Source organism: Nesoenas mayeri (assembly GCF_963082525.1).
Source record: "Nesoenas mayeri genome assembly, chromosome: 1".
In the NCBI taxonomy this organism is placed as follows: Eukaryota; Metazoa; Chordata; class Aves; order Columbiformes; family Columbidae; genus Nesoenas; species Nesoenas mayeri.
Genome location: NC_137541.1, coordinates 184,923,811 through 184,936,576, shown reverse-complemented (window position 1 = coordinate 184,936,576; position 12,766 = coordinate 184,923,811). Strand labels below are relative to the sequence as shown.

General features: G+C 41.5%; 1 protein-coding gene across 1 annotated transcript in view; it reads right to left on the bottom strand.

Moving 5' to 3' along the window:
- Nucleotides 1-1,128: 1,128 nt before the first annotated feature.
- FAM124A (family with sequence similarity 124 member A) overlaps nt 1,129-12,766 on the bottom strand; it is a gene marked incomplete at both ends in the record, with an annotated part of 45,156 nt that continues 33,518 nt past the window's right edge. Inside the window, one exon of the mRNA XM_080350729.1 lies at nt 1,129-1,932. Coding sequence (XP_080206855.1) covers nt 1,129-1,932 — 804 coding nt within the window. The remainder of the gene's footprint in view (nt 1,933-12,766) is intronic.

Sequence of the window (12,766 nt, the reverse complement as noted above, 5' to 3'; positions counted from 1 at the left end):
TCATATTAACAGCTTTCTACTTACTTTTTTTTTTAATACCAGATTAATTGGAGCAAAATAGGTTAACAAGAATGCATATTTAAAATTATCACTTGAAAAGCCAGTAAAATGTGACTTGTTTTCCCTTTGGATACAGGTATTTGAGAAGAAGTGTGTTTTACCCAGAAAGAAGTATGCTTACACTGGAAGAATAAAAAATAAGTTTTTGTATTAATTATTTTTAACAGAAAAATTGTAATCCCTTAAAATATAGGGAGCTGCCATATATTTGGGACTAGTGGTGTAGAAATATATAAAAACACTGTTTTACCTTCCTTGATTTGTATTCCAAAACTGTAAGCTCTTCACTGCCTGAGTTGGAAGTAGCAAACATTGTTTACTTGGATTACCACTGTCTCCACAAGCAGGTCAGACAACAGCCCCGATGGCTCGCTTCCAGCTGCAAAGGATGGGCTTTTTGAAAATGTTCTGTAAGGTTTCCCTTTTGGCACTTTTTGCATCCCGGACTGTCGAAGAAATACAGTGGAGCTTCCTCTTCCCTGGGGAAGGAGTGAAGCTTCTCCCCACCTCAGCACTGTCAATTCTCAGAAGTTAGAAGGCACCATGTGTGTCCCCACAGGAAATGTCTTGCCTGACTCTACAGATGTGCTACTGGGACCTGCTGTGCTCAGAGCTGCCTTTGGAACTTGTGAAAGGGAAAGAAGACTCCTTCCTCCTCCCATCTTTCCTGAATTAAGGGAATTTCTCAGAAAAGTTAAAGGAGCTTCGTGTCACAAATTACTCTTCATTTTCTGCCAAAGAAAACTGGATTATTAGTTGCCTCTTCTGGTATTTCCTTCACCACCAGTCCAAGGGCCAGTCAAATAAACCATCCACTTTGCACTGCCATGGCCAAGCCCCTGTGCTGATCGTTCCCTCCAGTACAAAGCTGTATGGCACAAGTTCAGACTGCTTTACTATAAATTGTCTGGGGACACACATGTTTGAGGGATCCCAGTGCATTCTCCAAATATTTAGCATGCTGTGCTGCATCACCTCTCCTCAGTAAGGAGCAAGCTCAATGTGTGCCCACTGCTGTCATTCACAAGTAGAACATGTTTTCCCTGGAAGCTGTAGGATAAAGAAACCTCAGATGTAAAATTCTTCTTCATTAGCTGGTGAAGGTGGACAAACAGTAGCATGATCATCCAGAGAACAGGGAGCTGGTCTCAAGGACTGTTTGGGTTGCTTGGAGTGAGATGCTGATGTGAATGAGCTGGAAGACCATTCAGAAAGAGAAGGCAGTGAACCATCAACTGACTCAAAGGTATTGCACACGGCTGATACAGGCCTTCTACTGGTGGCTGCCTGTTTAGCCTTACTGACAGTTTGTTTCTGCGGGGGAAGAGAGGCTTCCAAGTCATTGCAAATTCCATTAAGGGCAGAGTATGCAGAGACCACAGACAGGTCTGAGAAGGACAGCTTCATCCCCGTGTCTACATCAGTCTCCTGGGCACCCTCCAAGTCATCAATGTTAAGCCTGGGGCTGCATTTCCATGTTTTCAACCTGGTTGCAGATGACCCAGTACTTAAAAAGTTAAATGGTTCACTGAAATGAAAGGTCTCTGCGGCTGAGGAGGAGTTCACTGTGGGCAAGCAGAATAAAGACTTGCTTCGTTGAAATGACCATGAAATGCTGGAAGCACTGCTGGATCTGCGTGTGAAATCTCCTTGATCACTGTGTCTCAAGTCCTGCTGGGAGAAACCAAGATAATGACCAAGGCTGTTTGCGTGATGCACCTTGTTTTGACCCATTTCTTTTGGTTGTTCAGGGACAGACTGGTGGCTCTGAGGAAGAAAGGTTGGCAGAGTGGTGAAGTGGGAATCTGTTGACACAGATGGATATGGTTGCTTGTTCTGCTTTTCAGACTTCCTACACCAACTGCGTGCTTGCTGCAGCCAGGAGAGGGAGAAAAGAAGATCACATTAATACAGAATTGGCAGTCTTACAACCAGAAGTCTCCATTGTGAAGTTGTCACTGCAAATAATTACGAAGCAGACTTCATTCAGTATGCTTGCAGCAAATGTTTCCCTTCAATAACAAAGAGAGAGCACCCTGCCAAAATCCCAAATATTTACATAAGGAGCCTTGAAGACAACAAGAATAAATGGTAGAGGAGACTGGCCTTGTGGGTTGAATTACACTAGCTTGAAATTCTCGCTTACTATTGACTTGTTCAGATTCATTCATATTTTGTTATCCAACATTACTGCCTTAGTGGACAGCAAAAGAACAAAAATGAAGAAATGGGAGAAGTGTGTTACCATCTTTATTATTTCTAGTTTCTTCCTTACTGTGGTATAAATGTTTTTACTTTTTCCACTGAAACATCAAAAACCGTTAGCAAGCAACCTCATACTCTGTCATCTCAATGGGAATTTACTACTTCTTCCAACCCTTTCATGTTTTCACTTTCACATCTGGTTAGTTGAACAGTGCACCCCAGAACCCACTTGCTCTATTCTCTAGCTTGTAATGACTTTAAGGACAGCTTTGGACACCGAATGTGCTTGTAGACACCTAGACTGAAGACCTAACCTGATGGTTATGATCTGAATCAGGACCTGAACCTCATCCCCAGGACAGAATTAATTACCTGCCAGATACTTGAGCATTTGCACAGGAACAGCAGCTGTGACAAATGGGGAGCTGATGTCCTTCTCAAGAAGCAGCTGGAGGCCAGGCTTCCTATGGGATTAGACACTGATGTGTGGGTAACTGAACTGAGGCCCTAGTGTCTGAGCAATCATAAAGTTATTGACTTTTAGAAGTTCAGGTTTTAAGAAGTTAAATTTAAAATCTTCTTACTGGATTTTCTCACATAATACAAAATGCTAGATTTCTGTCCCAAAAGGGACAGTGGGATAAAGTGCAAGATCATACCCTTGAGAATAAACAATAATCTCAGCTATGGGACTTGTCAGCTGGAAAAAACAGAGGAGAAAGAACCAGATATCTTGGTCACTATGTGCTATTAAAGTGACAAGGCGGTGACAAACACAATCCTGGGCAGTCTCAAGTGAGTTAAAAGACTATTAATGCACTGGGGACGACACTGCTAACACCTCACCCACGATGCTGCGTATGACTCAAATCGTGCCAATGTGAAAAAGAATAAATTCACACTGGAAAAGATGGAGCCACAAGAAAAAAAAAAAAAATTACTATCCATTATAAAACCTGAACCACAAACTAATAAAAGGTTTCTAATCACAACAGATGTAGAAGAGTCTTCTGGGGCAAGTAATGGATAAAGATGGAGCTTGATCATTTTAGCAAAGAGATTATATGACATGACAAAAATGGATGAGACCTGGCAACCAAGAATGTCCTTTGTCTCCCCCTTCTCTAAAAGAACTCCATACATTGCTGCTTCTAACATCTTCCGAATGCACATCACATTGTCTTAGTGACCCAGATATGTCATAACCATATTCTGTTTTCTTTTGCAGTGATTTTATAGGCAAAAAAGGATTTTCACATCTGCAAAAAATGTTTTGTTCATTCATGATTACCCAGCTAGAGGTGATTTATAGGACAGCCAAACCATATTTCACTTAGGCGTTGTAGATGAATACATATACCAATATGTATGAGGAAATGAGGTATGCTAATTCATAACCTATTTCTGCATAATATAATAAGCTGCTTTCCTTAATACCATAAAGAATTAAAGGAATTAACAGGGAAATTAACCACAGTAGTGCAGCAGTTTCATTAACTGATAAGAAACTGAGTAAAAGAGAGTCAAATAACATGAGTCAAATTGTCAACAAAACATTAATTAGAAATCACTTTAGATCTCTACGTGCAACATTATTTTATTTATACAATACACGAGTTAATTTGTTTAAAAAATTACTCAGGAAGATAAAAGGCTTGTGTCCATGAAGGAAATGCCAGCTGTTTCTTAACTGGACATTTTTGGGTAACCCAGCAATTACAGTATGACATACACAACCGAATCACTGCACTCTTTTGATGGGTTTCTCCAAGAAAACATTAATTATATTTTGTCTGCATTAACCAAAGGCACTATTTTTTTTCTCTGCAGTAGCTTTGGTATCAGATACACTACCTGGACTCAACCACCCTGCTTGGTGAATGAACATAAGCACCTACAGAACACTTCTGTTGTCCCTCAGTGAGACAATCACAGAATCATAGAATTTTTGGTTGGAAAAGACCTATAAGATCATAGAGTCCAACTGTTAACCTAGCATGGTCTGCCTGACCATGGCTTGTTTTTATGCCATGTTCTTGTGTTTTTGTACCTAGTTGATAATCTGGCAGACCAAGCATCCAAAGAAATCAAGGATCCAAGCATATTTTCAGAGAATCATTTTGGTTGGAAAAGATTTTTGAGATTGACTCCAACTGTTAAACACTGCGAAGTCCACCTCTAACCATGTCCCGAAGAACTTAATCTACACATCTTTTAAACAACCACTTCCCTGGGCAGCCTGTTCCAATGCCTGATAACTCTTTCTGTGAAGAATTTTTTCCTAATATCCAATCTAAACCTCCCCTGGTACAACCTGAGGCCACTTCCTCTTGTCCTATTGCTTGTTACTTGGGAGAAGAGACCAAGCAAGTGCAGTCTTCTTGTTTGTGAAAAGGTAAGGAGGCTTTTGGGACCACTACGTCTGGCAAGAGATAGGACAAAACTGCGCCTGAAAACACAAGGCTTTTGGGAACAGATTGCATTGGGGAGAGTTCCGCAAGCAGTACAAAAGCCTTCGCTTTACCTTGCACAGACCATACCATCTGTTTATATGTATATAAGATACAGCCTACAGATACCACATGTAGCACTTAGCTGTCGAGTTAATACAGCCAGTGGAGTCTGGAGAGCAACTTCGTTTCCCCTGAAGAAAAATTCCTGTGTCTGGTTAGCTGAATTGCTGTTTAGGTCCTTGGGCTGTTCTGAGTACATGGCCATTGGCTACAGTGAAAACACAGACTGCTGCTCACACAAAAATATCTGCAGTTAGACACCAGTTTTAGGTGTTTACAATCTGGAGCTGAACTGAGTCCTGCAGAGATAACTCTCATGTGTTCACTTTAATTTGGTGTATAGAGGAGATATTTTGAACACTACTAAATGTCTCATACATTTATCTGAAGGTAATAATTTGTTATTCTTATTTATTGACATTAACTTTTGACACGTTCCAAAGAAAAAGTCTTTCCGATCACCATTTGTGAGAGATACTGCATCTGATCCAGTTGTCTAATTGTAGGTATTTGCCATGCCCTGCCTGGCCTGCCAGCACACCCAGGGCCGCTCCATCTCTGAGATTTCACTGGGAATGCTCCTGGGCACATTTAATTTATTAATACAGGTAAAGTCTTAAGCATTTTGGGAATAAAGCACAGACTCAAGAATAGCTGTCCTGAGATATTCCTAATATTTACAAACTCTCCAGTTTAAATCACCTTGTGTTAGTTTTGGACTGTAGATACGCAACACACAATGACTAGTGGTGCAACCAAATTACCAGTACTCAAAAGGATGTTTACCCAGGGTATCGCCTATGAGGGAATGGAGGGCAACACCAGGATAAATGGATGAGGTGAGATGAAACACCTCTGCTAGAAACTCCAGGGGCTCTCGTGTAGCAATTTTCTAACCAAAATGCAGATAAAAAGCAGAGACTCAAAAGAAAGCAGAAATACACCCCTAAGTATGAGCACTTGGAAGGGGCAACCTGCTGCCACACAGCCAAACAGTTTTAAATTCCTGGTCTAACAGGAACATAATTACACTAACAAGAAAAATCTACTTTATGTTAGATACTAGTTTTAAGGTTTTGTTCTTTTAAACTTTTGTTGTTTTTTTTTTTTTTTCCCCCCCCTAGCTCTTTCAGTGTTCCCGTGGACAGATAAAAATATTTCATTTTATACGAGGTCTTTGCTGTTATTCCTGCTGCTGGGTCACAGCTCCTGGTCAAGCTTAGTTGGCCTGGCAGAAGGTACTGGTGGATCAGTGCGGAGAAGGGGACAAGTACAGCCTGCCCCTAGGATGGCTGCCTGCAGGCCAGGCCAAGAAGCATCACTAACACAGCTTATTTCTGAACAGCTCTGTTGATAGGAAGAACTGTTTACCTTGATTTTCTTTTAGTTGGATATGTTATGATTTAGAAGACTGATTTTCCAATGCTGTTCTTCGTGACAGGGGCAGAATAGAAAAACAATAGGTGGAGATTTTAAAAATATCTTTATATTAAAGCAACATAACTGAAAACTTTCCTGACTGTGAGAATACTGGACTACAAACTGTACTACAGGTAGAGTATCAGAAGCTCCATCTCATGAAATACTAGTGAATGAAGATTAAAGGCTAATCCTATATTGTAGACAACTGGATTACATGGACTAATAAGACTCCTCTACATCTACATTCTGTAGCTTGTTAGAGATCACATAGAGGATTCAATGATTTAGGCAAGATTAAAACTCAGGCAAAACTAGCTCCTATTCCTGTGCCAAGGCCATTGATGGTGCTCCCTTGTACCACCCTGACACAGCACACAGGGCACTACATGCGGCCTGTGCGTTCACGTGATTGCTCCTCTTCATTTAAACCTTACAGTGCTTGACAGTCCCACAGAGTTCAATCTGGATTTCCAGGTGTGACTGCTCTCAAGAGAAACTGTGAACTGGCTTAAGGAAAGAAGCCAGAGAGTTGTGGTCAATGGCACAGAGTCTAGTTGGAGGCCTGTATCTAGTGGGGTCCCTCAAGGGTCAGTACTGGGACCAGTACTATTCAATATATTCATCAATGACTTGGATGAGGGAATAGAGTGCACTATCAGCAAGTTTGCTGGTGACACCAAGCTGTGAGGAGTGGCTGACACGCCAGAAGGCTGTGCTGCCATCCAGAGACCTGGACAGGCTGGAGAGTTGGGCGGGGAAAAATTTAATGAAGTATAACAAGGGCAAGTGTAGAGTCTTGCATCTGGGTAGGAACAACCCCAGGTTCCAGTTTAAGTTGGGGAATGACCTATTAGAGAGTAGTGTAGGGGAAAGAGACCTGGGGGTCCTGGTGAACAACAGGATGACCATGAGCCAGCACTGTGCCCTTGTGGGCAAGAAGGCCAACGGCATCCTGGGGTGTATTAGAAGGGGGTGGTTAGTAGGTCGAGAGAGGTTCTCCTTCCTCTCTACTATGCCCTGATGAGACCACATCTGGAATATTGTGTCCAGTTCTGGGCTCCTCAGGTCAAGAAGGACAGGGAACTACTAGAGAGAGTCCAGCGCAGGGCAACAAAGATGATTAAGGGAGTGGAGCATCTCCCTTGTGAGGAAAGGCTGAGGGAGCTGGGGCTCTGGAGCTTGGAGGAGACTGAGGGGTGACTTCATTAATGTTTGTAAATACAAACACAAGGATGGAGCCAGGCTCTTCTCGGTGACAATCAATGATAGGACAAGGGGCAATGGGTATAAACTGGGACACAGGAGGTTCCATTTAAATTTGAGAAGAAACTTCTCCATGGTGAGGGTGCCAGAGCACTGGAACAGGCTGCCCAAGGGGGTTGTGGAGTCTCCTTCTCTGGAGACATTCAAAACCCACCTGGACACATTCCTGTGTAATCTCATCTGGGTGTTCCTGCTCCAGTAGGGGGATTGGACTAGATGATCTTTTGAGGTCCCTTCCAATCCCTAATATTCTCTGATTCTGTGAAACCACAATAAGCAAGCAGGAGAGAGAGAAGCTGAGAACATCAAGATCTGTTTTGAAGATAGTGTGATGCACATGCAGCTACCCTGCAGCAGAACAGCCTTCCCCTGCCTCCCCAAAATTCCTTTGGCTTTGGAAGCTGTTGCATCTGCTTTAATTTTTCTGAATTATTTTCCTTTTTAAGTCCTTATCTTCAGCATTCTCACAGCTCGTATTCTACATCGCCTGATACCCGGCTGCAGCCCTGCCCAGTACAGTCACGCTGCCTGTGTCAGGCACAAGTGTGGCAGAGATGCTGGAGAGGGGTACAGCTGTTGGAGAGGACAAAGGCTTGATCCAAACCGACACATTGATTTTGACTGAAATTCCAAATACAGGGAAAGAGAGGCATCAGACTTCACTATAAGGATGCACAACAAAACCAGCCATTGACTGAACAGATTAGCTCTCTAGCAGAACAGATTTTTTTTTTCATGTGGTGCTAATCTGCTGCTCATTTATAATCTCTGCACAAATCTTTGTGAAGCCTGGAGGGATTTAGAGTCTTTGTGTACTACAATGGACTGCAGAAGAATTTCATGACGAATATCCGTGAATGCCATAAACAAGCTGGAGCAAACCTCACAGAAATGTACTTTCAACTTTAGTTGGGCTGCCTATACCTAACACAAAAAAATCCATGCATACTCCTGAGGTCTATTTAAAGTTATCTGCTTTTTAAAAAAGCAGATAGCGATCTCATTACACATTATCTGTATTAAGCAGTGCTCGCAGGGCTCCGTTGAGGCCAGAACCCAGCCAAACAGCCAGTATGGCAATGGCATCATGTCGAGCCCAGATTTTGCCCACCTTGCTTAAAAGGAGTATGATGGTGTTTCTTTAATTGTATTAAAACCAGTGAGATTGAACCAGAAATAATAATAAAAAAGAATCAGCTTGAGAATAAAGTGGCAGAGATTAGTCCTCAGTATCACCACAATAAGTCTTACTTGAAATGCAAAATGTATTCAGAAGGGCACAATACTAAAAGGCAAAATACAAAAATTAGGTTTAAAATTGAGTTGAATATATTTGAAAAGTGGCAGATACTGTGTTTGTAAAACTAGAACAGGTAGGTGTCTTGCAATGCTAAATATATTCACTCTCTGGAGTTTTTGCTGTATGTACTATCATCAGAGATTTTACTATGCCACAGAAGATAACTGCATTTACAGACAATACAAAGTACCTTGGGATTAAGAAAAACCAGTAAAAAATAAATCACCTCCTATTTGATTTAGTGACTGATTCAGCTGTGTCACCCCCAAAGCCAACTGTTAGCACTAAGAAAAACTAAACACCTTAGGCACTAAAAGGAAAGGAAAAATAGAGTGGAATATTTTATAAAACAGGAGGCTACTAAAAGACTTATAGATTAATTAAATCAGCTTAAGGCACCTCCATTAACTGGGCCAATTTTTACTCCAAATGTCTGTAATTTTCACTACTTTAAACAGAAAGGCAATTTTTGTAAAGGTGACATTTATACATCCTTGCTTGTCCTTGATGCTTTTCTTGCTTTTCTTCCTCTTTGTGTTCAGATCTGCACTAGCTGCACCACTAATTCAAACAAGCTTGAAACTCTTTTCTCACCTCCATTTTCCTTCTTACAGACCCAACTGTTCCCTGCAAAAGTTCCCTCTCTTCACCTGTTTTTGTCTTTCCTTTTTACCTTCTCTGCTTCCTGGTTCACTTGCTCATCTTTCTCTCTTGTACTTAATTGTAGTGACTCAAGACTGCAGTCGCCCATAGTTTGTAGCTGGTAATGCTTTAAGAAACAGGGATAAGATGGTTTCACTGTGTTTAAGACTACAGGGGTACATTACATCATCCAGTCTGACCTTGTGTTGATCATTTCATAAATCATTAAGCAATTTCTTTACTGAGCCTGCTGACACCTTAGGCAGATGAAAGTATTTCAGCTTTCAGGAGAGTGCACTGCTGTATGCTTCACACAGGGGCATAAGACAGAGGTGCCAAAAAACTCCAAGGCCTCTAAAATGGTAGCAGATTGACTAATGCTCCTAGACTATGTACATGTTCTATCACGATCATATGAATGTTGGATGATTATCAAGGCACCCAAAGTGGAAATCAGGGGAAGGAGAGGGAAGGCTGCAGTGTGTTGGAGAGAGGAAATTCAAAGACAGGTGAGGCCTGGCAGGGTTTGGTGGGTCAGCTGAAGTAAATGCAACCATGACCACACTGATCTCTGCCCTAAACCTCTCAACAGAAATGGGAGTGGACCCTGAGCCTCCAAGATTTACCTCTCCTTGGCCAAGATAAGATTGAGAGATAAAGTATTCCTTGTGCTGAAGAGGGGAGTAGAATGTTTCTCTTGGTCTCTATTTGGGCTGAGAGAGAAAAAGTAAAAGTTGTGTCCTAACCTCAGACCTTGTAATTATTTTGACATCAGCAGGTCAGTAATACCCACCTCTGCTGTCCATATATCTCAGACTGGTTACTTTCTGCATTTCCCACATCTCTCTTGTCTCAGTTCCTTGCTTCACTTATGGCCAATCTCCAGCACTCTGTAAGAAGGCACAGTCTCTGCTCCCACCTCTCAGCCTAAAACACACTGGATCAGCTGTGCATCATGGAAAACAATCTCTCTAATTTCTGTATTCGGCTATCTTGAGTGTGAGGTTTGACTACAACCATACTTTTCATGCAGATACATACATGTTGTAAGTAAACTGAGGGAAATGAAGACACTTTTGTTCTCCTCTTGGCCCCAGACAAAAGGAGATGAAGAGATGAGTTCAGGAGTCTCACAGACACCTGTATATACTACACTGAATACAAAAAGAGATTTTCAGCTACAAGCTTTTAATGATTTTTTTTTTTTGTTTCTATATAACATATTTGCCTGTGTCTGTGTAGACATGTAACCTTCATGCTGCTTCCCATCACCAGGTACTTTGTGCTGCAAATGCCTGGCACAGAATGCCTTTATGCATGCAGCTGGCAGACATCTGCGCTCCCAGATTGACTTCTGGCAACTCCAAGGACATATTCAACAGTAACATAGTGATCCTGTATGTAAATGACTGCAGCTGACCTCATGAAAACATTAGGGAATGAGTACTGCCTGACCATAGAGCTAGAGTACATATTTTGTATACCAAGCGATGGAGGAATCTCCAAGGTGGCACAGCAGCAGGTTAACAAGACTTAACAGCTGGGTCTACAGGCAATCTTTTCTCACAACTGAAGATGCAGGTAATAAACCATGCTTCCTAAATATGATTATTCTGCTTCTGAACTCAAGATTGTGGTTGCACGCTGTAGGTAAGAAGAAGCCTGTCTGATTACCTCAGCAAATAGTCTGAAAAATATCTCTAACTAAAAGCTGTGATCAGTTAACATCTGCACTATTATTTCAGAAATGTTCTGTAAAGCAGCACTAGGCAGAAAATAGCCACCCATAAACAGTATAGAGTCATTAGCACAATAATTGCCATAAGAGCCTTAAAATGCCAGATCTCACTACTTTGTTTCAGGCAAGATTAGCAAACACTGGTCATAAACCACACATTTCTTGGGATTTTTATTTATCTTGGCTCTTTGGCAATGTTATCTGTTTCTTTCTTGGTGCTAGAGATGGTGGAGGGGGAGGAATTTCAGCGAGAAATTAATTATTACAAGGTGAATCTGGTGCCTGAACATAGGTGTATGGTCCATTTTGGCATCTCTTAGGGTGTCTGCCTGGCATTCCAGAGGGGCACAGCCCTCCTGTAGGTCCTGAGTCTAATCTGCCAGGAGAACTCTTCAGGGTGTCTTGGGTACTCTTTGGCATGTTAAAACAGCAAATCTTACATTTAAGTGCTGAGTCACTACCCGGCTGAGATACTCATTTGCTGTCACCCACCTTCCTCACAAGAGTGTCTGCATGTCCCCCCTCATGCAGAGCAGATAGGAAATTCTGCCAAAATGCTAAGTTTAATGTACCCTTCTATCCTATCCGAAGACATTCTTGCAATTTAAATAAGCCATCTGTGCACTTTCTTCTCTTTGCTCACTATCTGTGGTTCCCAAACATGCATGGCCAAGCCAGCCCATCAGTTATTAACCTTTCCTGCTTCCCACGTGTCACTGCCAGCCATGCAAGTTCATTAGCACTTCAGCTGTCTCTGCAGAGATTATGCCCAGAGGCAGACAGGAATTTGGACAAGACCTATAAAACTGGCAGTATGTTCAGTATACCAATATATGCTATATTCTTAGCTACATTATTTACATATTCTTCTCACTACTCTGCCAAGAGCTCCTCAGAACTCCTCCTTCTGGGTTTAGCACTGGGGAAGCAGCATGGGTGTCTTCCCACAGGATGCAAACATGCTTCTAATCCACGCTCCTGCTAAAGCCAACTGAAGCTTATCCTTTGAGTCAGTTGCTATTTAGGTGTACCCTTGGAGCTAACTCGCCGATGTGGAAAAGCAACTGCGACAAAATAATTCTGAAGGGTTTCCTTACAAATGAAGGAATAGTTTCTGTGGTATTAAACATGCTGCCCATGAATAATGTTTTTGGTTTTGTTTTGTTTTGTTTTGTTTTCTCTTGCACTGACTTTATTTAAGCCCTTTGGTAACTGCATTTGTAAAATGGGTTAAGAGCATGGATCAATGTGGCTGGCAAGTATCCAAGTCCCTGTAAGCACACCAAGAAAAACACAGAGGTCACATCTTATTAGTCTAATCATGGAGGTTTATTCAAACTTCAAACACTAAATAGTGCTTGTTATTAATAGGGATGTCAATTTGTCATTTTGGGTATAACTGGTAATTTTAGCCTGTAAAAAGGTACAGTATCAATATGAAGTAAATAAAAATATATTGATTACTTAGTACCAACTGATGTGCAGACTGAAAAATTGCACTATGTAATTGTTTGGGTTCACATAACTGGGAAGAAGTGAAAGTTATTACCAATCCTGTGGCATTGATAATACTGTAACAGCAGCACTCCAAGAGAAATCAAAAAGTATCCCTGTTACTTTAAA